The sequence below is a fragment of the Protopterus annectens genome, chromosome 1.part1, assembly GCF_019279795.1.
Source record: "Protopterus annectens isolate FY-2018-M chromosome 1.part1, PAN1.0, whole genome shotgun sequence".
In the NCBI taxonomy this organism is placed as follows: Eukaryota; Metazoa; Chordata; order Ceratodontiformes; family Protopteridae; genus Protopterus; species Protopterus annectens.
In genome coordinates this window covers 1,014,885,386-1,014,899,500 of record NC_056726.1, presented here as the reverse complement: position 1 = coordinate 1,014,899,500, position 14,115 = coordinate 1,014,885,386, and the positions used below count along the sequence as shown (strand labels likewise).

At 42.3% G+C, this 14,115-nt stretch overlaps 1 protein-coding gene across 1 annotated transcript in view; it reads left to right on the top strand.

The window, feature by feature from the left end:
• The window catches only part of LOC122808760, a 1,224,833-nt gene that overhangs the window by 587,601 nt on the left and 623,117 nt on the right, over window positions 1-14,115 (top strand). The window contains exon 3 of the mRNA XM_044079786.1: window positions 9,827-9,977. Within this exon, the coding sequence (XP_043935721.1) occupies window positions 9,827-9,977 (151 nt within the window). The remainder of the gene's footprint in view (window positions 1-9,826; window positions 9,978-14,115) is intronic.

The following is a 14,115-nucleotide window of genomic DNA, read 5'->3' as shown; positions in this document are numbered from 1 at the left end:
AAAAAACTTTTACCTGTGGCTGGTTTGTGTAGAGTTAAGTTAAGCTCTAGATTACATTGCATATTTATAGAGTTTATTGTACAAGGCCACTCTAATAAGCCTTGACTGATTAGTCACACTTACCAATTGGATAATAATATGGCACAGTAATAATTGGGCTTTTGGGTAGCTGATAAGTATTATCTGGTGGTGGCAGTAATTACTACCGTATAGTCTGGGTAAAGGGGCACAGCTGGAGAATATGTGTCAGCTTTTCCCAGGAGTGTCTGTGAAGTTGTATAAATACTTATCTCAAAGTGTGTGTGGTGTGTCAGCTACCTGGTCAGGGACACAAAACACTGGTGGGCTTGCCAGCTAGGCTGAGATCTGGACCCTATAGCTGTGCCAGTGGGGAGTCTTATTGGGGACCTGGGGAGCAAGGGAGCAACCAGCCCCAAACTGACTGTGATCTCTGTGTGCACTTAAGGGAAATTGTACTTTACTGTATGTATTTGTTATCCATACCTCTTATATGAGATGCCCTTCCTGGTGTTAGTGGTAAGGACTGAGGCTCCTTGATTTGGTGGGCCAGGGCACGGGCGTCACATCATGGTGGCAGTGGTGGGATCCACTTCACATTTGTGGTTTGCAGTGGTGGGATCCACTTCACATACAAATTGGCTTGTAGTGGTGTGGGTAGAGTGAATCCCGTAGCTTATGTACAGTGATCTCTGAAGGTGTTTTGTACTCTAAAACAGGCAAGCAGTGAATACTCAGAGTTCAGATCATAATTGTTTTATTTCTTTTGTTAGTTTAGTTAGTCAGGGTAATCAGGCAGCATGTCATCAGAGGAGTATGGAAAGCTGACAAGGAGCCAGCTAGTGGAGTCGTGCCAGGCTAGGGGACTGGTGCAAGGAAACCTGACTAAGGCAGACCTGATTGCAGCCTTGGTTACAGCTGCATCAGAAAACAGCATCCAGGAGGACAATCACACTGGCAGTGGAGATACAATATCCTTGGAGAATGGACAACTCAACCTTTCTGTGAAGGACAATCAGACTGGCAGTGGAGATACAATATCCTTGTAGAATGGACAGCTCAACCTTTCTGCAGTGGGCTTAAAAATCCAGCTGGAGCTAAAGAAACTTGAGTTGGAGGCCAGGCGTTTGGAGATAGAAGATGAAGAAAAGGAGCGTCAGAGGAAGAATGAGAGGGAAATGCTGACTCTTCTCCAGATTCATGGAGGTAATGGGGAAGGGAGTAACTGGACCCCAGAAGCACAACAGGTCAGTAAATTTCTTCCACAATTTAAAGAAGGGGAATTTTTGATAGCTTCATTCACATGTTTGAGAGGGTATGCAAACAGTATAGTGTTGACCAAAGGCTCTGGGTACAGTTTCTGACCCCTTTATTCCATGGGAAAGCTGTAACTTGTATATAACAAATGCCTGCATCTGTCTGTTTTGATTATATTGCTGTAAAAAATGTATTTTAGAATGTTTTACGCTAACACCTGAAATGTATAGGAAAAGGTTTCATGAGCATAGACACAAAGCAGATGAAAATGTATGTGAACATGTTGTTGAACTGAGCACTTATTTTCATAGCTGGGTGAGTGGATGTCAGATCACCACTTTTCAAGTGCTGGCAGACCTGTTAGTGAGGGAACAAGCCCTTAGCACTTTGCCTGAAGACATGAGGATCTGGTTAGCTGGTAGACAATGGGCTACTTCGGATGAGTTAGGGAAGAAGGGAGACCTATACCTGGCAAGCAGGGCAGCCCTGCACAGGAAGGGGACACCCTGTACTGCTCATGGGTCTAAAGGAACCCATGATGGGCAGCACAGACTGCCCCAACAGAATCTGTCAGTAGCAATGGAAGCCACTAGTCCAGGAACACGTCCAGGAGTTAGGGTTAAATGTTTTGAATGCAACCAGTGGGGGCATGTGGCATAGAGGTGTCCACAGAGGCAAGGTGGGGAACCAAAGGTGAGGGAGCCAGTAAGTGGGAAAGACCAAATGCCAATAGTAAGTTGTCTTGAGACAACAGGGGTACTAAACTACCATCCTGCAGATGTCCTGAGAGGGAAGGAGTTTGATGAGGCAGTACCATGTACTTATGTAGTTACATGCAGTGAGGCTAGGAGACAAGCATGTGGGTCTGGTAGCCTGGGGGAGACCCAGACAGACTGCATGCTTTCAGCCAGGCCTGCTGAGCGAGACTGAAGGTGAGCCACAGCTGCTTGTGGGTACTGATGGTCCTTTGGACAGAGTGACAGCAAAAGTAGAGGTGCGTAATAGTACCCAGGCTGACAGTGAGGCACCACTGTCAGAGGATGCTAGACTTCCTTTGGAAGGGGAGCTGAGAAGGGTTACAAGGAGAGAGTTGAGACAGGCTCAGCTCTCAGATCCTACATTACAAGGCCTGAGGCAGGTAGCTAGGGAGGCACCTGATTCTCAAGGGAAGGAGGAGTCTGTATACTGGGACAAAGGGTTACTATACAGAGAGTGAACCTCTGAGGGAGGGCTAGAAGGTGAGAGAGTACAGCAGTTGGTAGTACCTAGAGCCTACCACCTGGCACTTCTAGCCATAGCCCATGATAATCCCTTTGCAAGTCATATGGGCATAAAACATACAAAGAGGCATATTATGCAGAACTTCTATTGGCCTGGAATTTCCAGAAATGTAACAGGGTACTGCAGGACCTGTGAGCAGTGTCAAAAGGTATGCAAGGCAGGAGACAAGATGAGAGCTCTTCTGATGCCTTTGCCTGTGATTGAGGAGCCATTTCAGAGGGTAGCTATGGATATTGTGGGTTCTCTGAGTACCCCAAGTTCCATAGGGAAAAAGTATATCCTAGTGGTAGTAGATTATGCTACACGATACCCTGACCCAGTGGCTTTGTCCTCCATTGAGGCAGAGAAGGTGACAAATGCTTTGTTAGAGATTTTCAGCAGGGTAGGTTTGCCAAAAGAAATACTGACTGATCGAGGTGCCAATTTCATGTCAGACCTTCTGGCTTGTCCATGGAAGTCCTGTGGGGTGAAGCACATGAAGACCACCCTCTACTATCCCCAGACTAATGGTTTTGTTGAGAGGTTAAACTCTATGATCAAGTCCATGCCACGGGAATTTGCAGATCAGTTTAAGAGGGAGTGGGACAAATATTTGCCACATCTGTTGTTTGCTTACAGAGAGGTTCCCCAGGAATCCACAGGTTTTTCACTCTTTGAGTTGCTGTATGGGCATAGGGTGAGGGGACCTCTAGATTTAATTTGAGATGAGTGGGAAGGTGATTGTGAGTTTCACAAGAAGTCTGTTGTGGCATATGTCCTAAACCTCAGGTCAAGGCTCAGGGAACTCATGGGCTTGGCCCAGGAGAACCTGGCAGAAGCCCAAGAACAGAAAAAGGTGTGGTATGACATGAATGCTTGAGCTAGAGAGTATGCTGTGGGGCTGCAGGTAATGGTTCTCATTCCTGTCAGACACAACAAGCTGGAAGCAGCTTGGGAGTGTCCCTACAAGGTGGTAAGAAAGGTAAGTGATGTTAACTACATGGTGGAACTGCTAGGCAGACTGCAGGGGCACAAACTGTACCATTTTAACATGATGAAACTTTACTATGATAGGTTGGCCCTTGTGCTGAGCATTTGCAGTGGATTGCAGGAGGAGTTTGAGGGAGATCTTGTGACTGATCTCCTCAGTGGGCCCCGGCCTGACACCTCGGTGGAAGACCTAGCAATGTCCCAGCAGCTATCTCCTACCCAGGTTTGAGAAATCCGAACAGTGTTGCAGGAATTTGGGGACATGTTCACTAGGAAACCAGGGTGCACCCACCTGGCGCAGCACCAGGTGGATACAGGACCCCAAAGGCTTATTAGGCAGGCCCATTATAGGGTGTCTGAGAGAGACAAACAGACTCTGATTGAAGAGGTACAGGAGATGTTAGAACTAGGGGTGATTCAAGAGTCCAACAGTCCCTGGGCCTCCCCAGTGGTGCTGATACCAAAGAAGGATGGCAACACCAGGTTCTGTGTGGATTACAGAAAATTAAATAGTCACACAGAGTCAGATGCTTACCCCATGCCTAGGACAGATGAGGCCCTAGAGCAGCTGGGTAGGGCTAAGTATCTTACAACCATTGATCTTACCAAGGGTTACTGGCAGGTGTGCTTGACTCCCAGTGCTAGAAAGAAGTCAGCCTTTGTGACTCCTTTTGGCTTGTATGAGTTCACAAAGATGCCTTTTGGGATGAAAAATGCCCCAGCGACTTTCCAGAGGCTGGTAGATCATATCCTAGCAGGAGCAGGAGGGTTTGCACTTGCTTACCTACATGATATTGCCATCTACAGCCATTCCTGGCCAGAGCACCTTCAGCATGTCAGGAAGGTGGTGGGCAGACTACAGAGGGCAGGGATGGCCATTAAGCTGAGCAAATGTCAGGTGGGTATGGCAGACGTCTCCTACCTAGGACATAGAGTGGGGAGTGGTAAGATAAGGCCAGAATCTGCCAAAGTGGAAGCCATTCAGGCATAGCCTGCACATGTTACCAAAAAGCAGGTGAGGGCATTTTTAGGGACAGCAGGGTACTACAGAAAGTTTGCCTCCAGTTATAGTACCATAGCTGTTCCCCTCACAGACCTAACAAGGAATAACAGACCAGATAAGGTAGTGTGGACCCCAGCATGTGAGCAGGGATTTCAGAAGCTTAAAGAAGCTTTGGAAGGACCCCCTGTGTTAGCCAATTCAGATTACAGCAAATAATTTGTTGTGTAAGTGGATGCTTCAAACTATGGGGTGGGGGTTGTACTTGGCCAAATTACTTCAGAGGGGGAACAGCACCTGGTGGTTTATCTCAGTCATAGGCTCCAACCCAGGGAGGAATGCTATGCAACCGTAGAAAAGGAATGCCTAGCTATAGTGTGGGCACTGCAAAAACCTTATCTGTATGGAAGGAAATTCACTGTTATCACAGATCACAACCCTCTAACATAGTTAAACAGATCCAGTCAGCAAAATGCCAAATTGCTAATATAGAGCCTGGGGTTGCAAGCATATGATATGTCTGTGCACCACAGTGGGATTAGCAATTCCAATGCAGATGGGCTCTCAAGAGAGGGAATCGGGTGAGCTACCCTCAGATAGTCCTAGCCCTCTCAAGCAGCATTTATCAAGGGTCACTTGAGCTCTCCATGGGGGGAGAGATGTGAAGATTGGGGAAGATGGATGAAGGCTGCCAGCCTAGTCAAATAGAATTTGATACATAATTCTATCATTTGTAAATATAAATGTAAAATACAGGCTTGTTTCATAAATGAAAGAAAACACTGTAAAATGTGAACTTCAAGACTTTTGCAACATTGCCATCTGCTGTAAGGAAAACTAAGCCAAGCATTTCACATCTGTTCATTTGAAGTTAAAATTATGTCTTGTATACCCTTTGATCTAGGTACTGAAGAGGCTAGCTGAACACATTCTTTCTATTATTTTAACTTAAGGAATAATTAGTAGAGTGTACATGTGAAATGTCTTTTATTGTTGTAGTTTCCTGAGCAGGTGTTAGATTGTTAAATAATGTAGCCTGTTGGCCTGGGAACTCCAGACTAAGTGTCAAGATGATGTAATGTGTATACTGGGAAAACCTAAGTGTCAAAATGATGTAATCTGGGAGGGCCCAGCAGAAATGTTTAAGTTATTTTAAAAACTATTGTTGAGAGAGAGACTGTAAGCATTTTGATCTTGATATCCAACCTTCAGCACTGCCTTATGCTCTCTTTATGTAAGTAAGTTACTTTAGAAGTATGTTTTCTTGTAGAAATAGCTAGGACTATAAAGATTAGACTTGTGTTTTTCTGTTATATCAGAACTTTCCTACTGTATTGTTTTGTTTCTGTGTGATCTCTGAACTCGTGGATAGCACTGTGGTGTAGTAGTATTGTCTTGTGTTTTAATTATTTATTATTAAATATTTTAAAAACCTTTTACCTGTGGCTGGTTTGTGTAGAGTTAAGTTAAGCTCTAGAATACATTGCATATTTGTAGAGTTTATTGGACAGGGACACTCTAATAAGCCTTGACTGATTAGTCACACTTACCAATTGGATAATAATATTGCACAGTAATAACTGGACACCCTTTTAAGGGCCTTTGGGTAGCTGATAAGTATTAGCTGGTGGTGGCATTAATTACTACCATATAGTCTGGGTAAAAAGGCACAGCTGGAGAATCTGTGTCAGCCTTTCCCAGGAGTGTTTGTGAAGTTGTATAAATACTTATCTCAAAGTGTGTGTGGTGTGTCAGCTATCTGGCCAGGGACATGAAGCACTGGTGGGACAGAGAGGGTACTGGAGGTTAGCTTGCCAGATAGGCTGTAATCTGGACCCTATAGCTGTGCCAGTGGGGAGTCTTATTGGGGACCTGGGGAGCAAAGGAGCAACCAGCCCCAGACTGACTGATCTCTGTGTGCACTTAAGAAAAATTGTACTTTACTGTGTGTATTTGTTATCCTTTCCTCTTATATGAAATGCCCTCTCTGGTGTTAGTTGTAAGGGATTGAGGCTCCTTGATTGCTGGGCCAGGGAACAGCTGTCACGGGTGTAGTCAAGCAGGGGATGGAAAAATTACATAAAACATGGTGGTTAATGTTAAGACATTCTGGGATACAAGTGCTCTGTTGGTAACGCAGTTATGGTTATTACCTATATTTTCATAACAGCATTAATTCAAACAACCTCACCTCAGGTGAACATGTGGGCATGTTATATAATGCATTAAGGCACACAGTGTTGTTGCTGATACTTACTAACATAAATGCTTTTGTGAATTAATATTGTTTTGAAATATTGTGAAAGTATTATATGCATAATTTGCATAGATCCAGCAATATCAAAAAAACAGCAGTATGCTATCCCCTCTTCTCATGCACCATTGAAAACCTCTTGAGTATTTGAACAGTTCCGTCACTGATATGTTAGAGATATAATCCTTGGTTTGAGCATAATAGTAGTATTTTTGGGACAACAAAGACAGTTTTTCTTTCATAAATGTAGTAGATCATGCCTGCTCAACTTGGTCGACTTCTTTGAGTCAGTCACCAGAGCTGTGAATGAAGGTGGTTCATACAGCCTACCTTGATCTGGCCAAGGCTTCTGATACCATTCCCCACTCAAGAAAAACTCACTAAGCTAGGCATCAACCCCTTTATCACTAGATAGGTTGCAAACTGGCTCACAGATAGAACCCACAGTGTGAAAGTAGCTGACTCCAAGTCAGACTGCCATCTAGTCACGGGTGGGGTCCCACATGGTTCGGTCCTGGGTCCTCCCTGTTTGGTATCTACTTCTCTGAAGTCCAGGCCAACAAGAAGAGACTCTGGCTGACAATGTTTGCAGATGATTGCAAGTTGGGAGCTATTAACTCCACAGGTGATGTTGACATCCTGCAGAATGGCCTCACTGAGACCAACGACTGGTGTCAGAACCATGGCCTTAAGCTCAATGCTAAAAAATGTGTCATCATCCCCTTTGGGAAAAAAACCTGGATCCCATGAATTACACATTGATGGTAGCCCACTGAACACTAAAGGTGTTATAAGAGATCTGGGAACAAAGGTTGACAGCAACCTCTCTTTGACCACCGCACTGCTACTGTGGTCAGAAAGTCCTTCTATGTGGCACATCTCATTACTAAGGGTTTTCCCTCCAGGAAGCAAGACATCATTGTCTCCTTCTAGTCTTCCCTCATTAGGCCAATCATCGAGTACAATGCCCCATTTGACATGTCCCTTACTAGACACCTGCAACAACTGAGGAGGCCACAAAAGTACCTCACAAAGAGGGTCCTAGGCCTTAAGCACTTATCCTATATGGACAGACTCAAAAAACTCCAACTATTCTCTGTCTCATATTGCCTACTTAGAGGTGATGTCTGCTTGACTTACAAAGCTGTGTCTGACCCAGCTCTGTTAGAAATGCTACATCTAAAGAAATCCCAATCCCTCCACACCACACGCTCCATAGGTTCATAGGTTGGTACTAGGCTATCGGCCCTAGGGCCTATACAATCCTAGCCATAACAATTCCCTGGCTATTTCGTCTCACAATATTTACTTCATTTGACCCCTGTCTAGCAGGGTGACCTCAACCTCATTACCACAATTAACAGAACATGTTGAAGAGACATGTTCATAACCCAAGACTGCCCATGCTATGGAATAGACTTCCCATACATGTCAAGCAGAGCACCTTGCTGACCCTCTTCAAGAGAAATCTTGATGAGTGGATGGGCAACAGAAAATTCATGCTGGGGATAACTTCAGTGGCTCTACTCGACAGAGGTACTGGGAACTAAGGTCAGGTGGCACTATGCCAGGGAAATCCTATGGTTAGGCTTGTAAAGGCCCCAGGGCCATTAGCCTAATACACACCTATGAACCTATGAACATAAGACCAGCAGCTACAGACAAGACCTTTATATCAACACTGGTGGGCCGCCCATTATCTGCCAAAGACCTATCCTATCCTGTTTTAGGTATTTTCTAAATCACATAATTTATCAGATGTTATTAATGTAATGCTGTATGTCTTCAGTAGAGGATTTTGGAGAAAAGCTCTTAGGAAGCAAATGTTTTACTGGCATACAAGATTTCAGGAAGTAAAGGTGTTCAGTAACCTCTTCCTTTTTAGGATTAAGAGTGAAGCTACATGTCTTCTAATCTGTACTGTATATGTTGTAAATAAGTGCTTTTTATTTTGTGTTATGTACATTAACTGTGCTCATTTAAACTGTGCATGTGCATTATTATAAAGTACATTCAGTGTATGCATTTGCTTTGTTATTTCATCTGTTCCCCTTTTGTACTGGATTATGCCTGAAAAAGGTCCACCAAATAGCCCACCCAATTATCAAAATAAAGGACTTAAATTAAACTGTTAAAGGTTACAATTAAGAAGTGCAGTATGTTCTAATGTCATGCACATTTGATTAAGTTGTAGCTATGTGTATTAAAATCAGTTGCCAAAAGTGTAATGTATCTTTTACAGTTAATTCAGTTTGCAAGAGGAAGGGGATTGCCAACCCTTTTAAAGCCTACTCAGCTGTCTACTTTTAAAAGTGCACTGCATAGGAAGTATCAGGGGGGTGCCTGCCCTATTACAAAAGGAATTACTCAAAAGTACAGTTACTGAGCAGATGGTAAAACTATTACTCTTTGACAGGATTTATGCAAATGAGTTATACCTAACCAATATATTTACATTTGTTGCCTAGGTCACTGATCACATCCATGTAAACAGGACTTTATCTTTCTATGCCATGAAGTTGGTTTGTCGCTTCACATTTTTGTTCATTTACAGAGTTATACCATTTGAGTACTCAACTCTATTCATCACATATGAATTCGCACCTACATGGAATAATCTTTTAAAATCACAGTTCCTTAACACTTACCTTGTTTTCATTCAGGACATCTGAAACTGATAAACTAATTATTGTACTGGCAGTTGGTACGGTGGACTAAGGCTGCGATCTGCAGTTCCAGTGGTACAGGGTTTATTTCCCTTAGATGTCATTCACCTACTGTGTGAGACTATGCAAGTCACTTAACCAGAAGTTGCTCATAGGTTGTCCCTGAAAAGGGACTGTGTACTCAATAGTTAACACATAGGTATTATTATTATTATTACAATACTCAGAAAAAAAACGTGGATTTTTCCTAACATTTTAATGAAAGAAATGTGTGAGTTTTTTTGAAAGATGCTATAAATTCATTTTTTTGTTCTCTGTTTTTAATCCATTGCTCACGATTAACATTTTCTATTGTTCTCTCTCTTGCTTTTGCCTTTGAAGGAGTTTGAGAACCCAGATGGAGAGGAATATTCTGGGGAGTACAGCCCTGCAGCAGAGGAAACGTCATCCTCCCAGTCCCTGCCAGATGTTTATATCCTTCCACTGTCAGAGGTTTCACTTCCAATTCCACTTCCACAGGTAGCCAAAGCAGGTAAGGATACAGTGTGTATGTCTCAGCATATGCCAGGTATGCCAGCTTTGGTAAATAAATAATAACAACAGATATGTGATTATTCTCACGAATTTGGTTATAATATAAATAAATACAAATATGCACGAATGGGCACACCAACCCAGGAAAACCCCCCACCATCACCAACTCCTGGTGCATTTTTAACTAAACAGATGAGATGTATAATTAACGTCCTAACAAACGTACTTATATACTGGCATAGAACATAGGTTCCAGAGCCAGATTAAGGTTTGTCGCACTCTAAAGAAGCTGATGACTTAGTTAAGGAATGTTCTCACCTCCCATTAACCTGGAGCTGTATGTCTGGAACAAGCAGAGCTAAAGAAAATATGGTGAAGCAAGTGAAACATGTTCTTTCCCTGTCAGGAATCTTAATCCTCTAACACAAAAACATCCACATCACATTCAGCACACTATTCCAGTATCCCCGACCTTCCTTCTGTGTTAATAATAGTGTTCTCATTTACTGAAAGTACTTTAAAATTGTAGTTTTCCTTCTTTTTAAGTTAAGGAGAAAGATATTTTAAAATTTTAGCTTTTTTATTTTTGTTCTTTCCCCTATTGAATATGTTCCTGGTTTTATGTTCAGATAATCCTTGATCCTCAGAATTTCATTTTTCTCTGGTTAGAACTTCAGTAGAATTCTTAATGTATATGCCTTCTCCCGACCTCTTGCCCAGCATGTAAATTCTCTCCTCCATATCTTTTCTTTTTCTACAGTTTCTTCTTCACCTAGTTCATCCTTTGCCTCAGCCTCTTGTCTCCTTCCTTATGTATGCCTTCCTTCCTTTTTCATTATTTACTGTTTGCTCTTGACAATCCACCCCAAAATGTCCCCACTTTTACACAACCTACATTCGATCACATGCCTTCCTGCTGCATGTTCTTTCTTGTTGTACTTGTTACTTTGTATCTTGTCATAATCATTAACTAAACAAAAAAGTCCCCACAAAAGATTTCCTATAATGACTGGTAATAAATGAGTTACCAATAAAGGGGAATAAGCAATAAAAAAGTTGAAAGAGTGTGTTTATTTTGTGTGGAGGAAGAGACAATAGACTGTGGGGGGGGGGGTTCTTTTTTTTTTAAATATAAAAGAGTGGTGAAACTATAGAAAAAGTATGAAATACATTTTTTGAGAATATTAATGGTATAAATATATAGATATGAATAAAATTATGTATAGATATAAAAATCTGAAAGAAATGTAAGAAGGGTAGATAAGAATTTATTTTATGTAATACAGGTTATTTGGAATAACAAATTCAAGCAGATGTAAAAAATCAGATTATGGTTGTCAAAGGAGTGGAGGTCAATTACAGAAGAATATCAGTGAGAATGTTTTAAGAAAAATTAATAATAGTAAGAAATAGAAATGTGTATGTATAAACCATTAAATATGTGAAGTTTGTAAATATGTAAATAATGTTTTATGTTGAGTTAAATGGAAGACCTCTATTCTTTTAGATAGATTCCATGGGATCTTTTGCATCTTTTTGATGATATGTCCAAATTAATGGGAACTGCACTGCAACATGTCCTGAAGAGCCTTGGGTATGCATAAATGCCAATGTAGTATGGACATGCCTGGGACAACATTCATTAAACAAAGACGTGGACTGCACTATGTGGTTGCCCTGTGACCAAGAACATTAGCATGCAGATAACGTGTCCAAAACTATAATGACGGTGTGGTGCAGAAGTTAATGTTGTTGGCTCACTGCAAGAGGTTCTCTGGTTCGATTCTGGCTGGGGTGCCTTCTATGCGGAGTCTGCATGTCCTCCCTGCATTCGTGTGGATTTCCTCTGGGTGCTCTGGTTTCCTCCCACGTTACAAAGACATGTGACTATAGGGCATTTCTCCCTGGGCCTCTGCTGAAAATTGGCTTGTTCCAAGTCGGGCTTTCCTGGTAAACAAATATAAATAAATGAATTTTGACATATGCATCAAAGTACCACCTAGTTGCAACACAGGCACAGCTGGGAACTCATCCAAGATCTATATGACAAGACGCTATCTGTTTTTGTTTTGTAATCTGGAAGGAAAGGAGGTGCTAGAACAGTCAGAAGGGGGGAGGCAAGCAGAGGAATATGCAAAAAGAAAATGGGAATAGAAAATTGGCATATGGGTGGGGAATGAAGCGTATATTTTTGGGGGTACCTTTCTTTTTAGAAGGAAAGAGGAAGAATAAAGCATGAGGACATTGTGTATAGGATGGCCGATATACTTATGCTAGCAAGAGCAAACATGCAAAATATAATAGAGACAAAAACTGACATGGAAGGTGCTGATTCAAAAGTTGAGGCCACAATAGAAATACAGACTGAAGGTAATCATCTTGTGATGGGGAGGACTGGACTACAAGCATAAGAAGAGTGACATGCAAGGAAAGGTAACACTATGAGAGAAAATAGTTTAAGGTGAGGGTGGCCTGCTAAGACAGCTCGGAGAAGAACCTGCATAGACGTTATTGGTGGGGGAGCTCCATATCTTCTTGACCAGTGCCTGGCATTGGCCAGATATACGGCTTTAAAAGACACATGAGGAGGTGCTCCAAAATTCCAATGGAGTTAATGAGTTAACCACCTACTTTGGTCCTTAGAATCTACAGAATCTTGCCTGGGGTTGACCAGGATGGCCCCTCCACACCACTCTCTGCAGGAGACTCTACACCACTCACTAGGGGAGCAGCAACAGAGAGCACTAACAAGCCTTCTTGGCTACCCTCCATAGGTTGAACTTCATATCCTGCAAAACTGCAGGCTCAGGTACTGCTGGGGACCTAATAGTCAAAGCAGCAGTGGGTACAGGACACAATGGCTACTGTGTCATTGTCACCTCCTCCATCGCTGATCCTGCAAAAGAAAAGGGAAAACAAATTGAGAAAAACAAAACAAGAAAGAAAGAAACAAAATCAACACAGAATTAATGGTCATTGTGATGTGGTGGACTTTATTAAGACAGACAAACCTTAGAAAGAGAAGCAACAATTGTCAAATTAACATATGCAGTGGCAAGAGAAATGCTATTATATAACCGAGGACACCACCAGCGATAACAGTGCAGTATAAACACCATAGTGTTTAGCAGCGCAGGAAATGCATGCAAAATAATGTATAAAAAATAATGAATGAAAGCCAATGAATACTAAATAATTGTACATGTCATAGGATCAACAAGAAATCCATGACAACTAAGTCTTTGCCAGTGTTCACGCTTGGACCATATCCACTCTTTTGAGGAGAGATGGGCCAACCAAACCTAGGTTGAATTTGGGAATCCCCATCCAACCATTCAGGTTGAGCTAAATGCAAAAAAACATGCTCTGTGCTTCTGTACAGAACATGTTAAATACAGGTGGTATGCAAACATGGCTAAGAAGATGTAACTATCATAGTTGTGAACAGAAGTGTGTTAAAATGATTGTTCATTGGCTTTGCTGATTGCCAGTTTTCAATTAATTAATGGTGAAATAATAAAATGCAAAACAAATGCAGAGATACAGTAGTGGCAGTAATACAGTACAGCTATGCCACGGCCTGCAACGTCTGTCCTTTATCCTCTTTCAGGCAATACAGTCTCCAGCAAGTTTTTAGTCTTCTACAAAACAGAAATAACACACACACACACACACACACACACACACACACACACACACACACACACACACACACACACACACACACATGCGCGCGCGCACGTGCATGCGAGCAAACACACACACACACATACACACACACACACACACACACACACACACACACACACACACACACACACACACACACACACACACACACACAAACACCACAGATCCATTTCAGCAGAAGGCATTCATAAGTGAACTTTTCAGATGTATGGTACAGTAATGCAGCAGAAACACAAAGATCTGTCAAAAAGCAAATTGAAGGTCATTCTGCTCAATGCTAGCAGCCTTAATCTGAAAATGCACTCACTAGAGGCTCTCCTCACACTGGAAGATGCCAGTGTCTGTGCAATCACGGAAATTTGGTTCAGGGCTGCGGAGAGCACCCCTGCCTTAGCAGGCTCTACCTCATTCCACACTTTCCAACCCCAAAATGAGGTTGGAAAGTT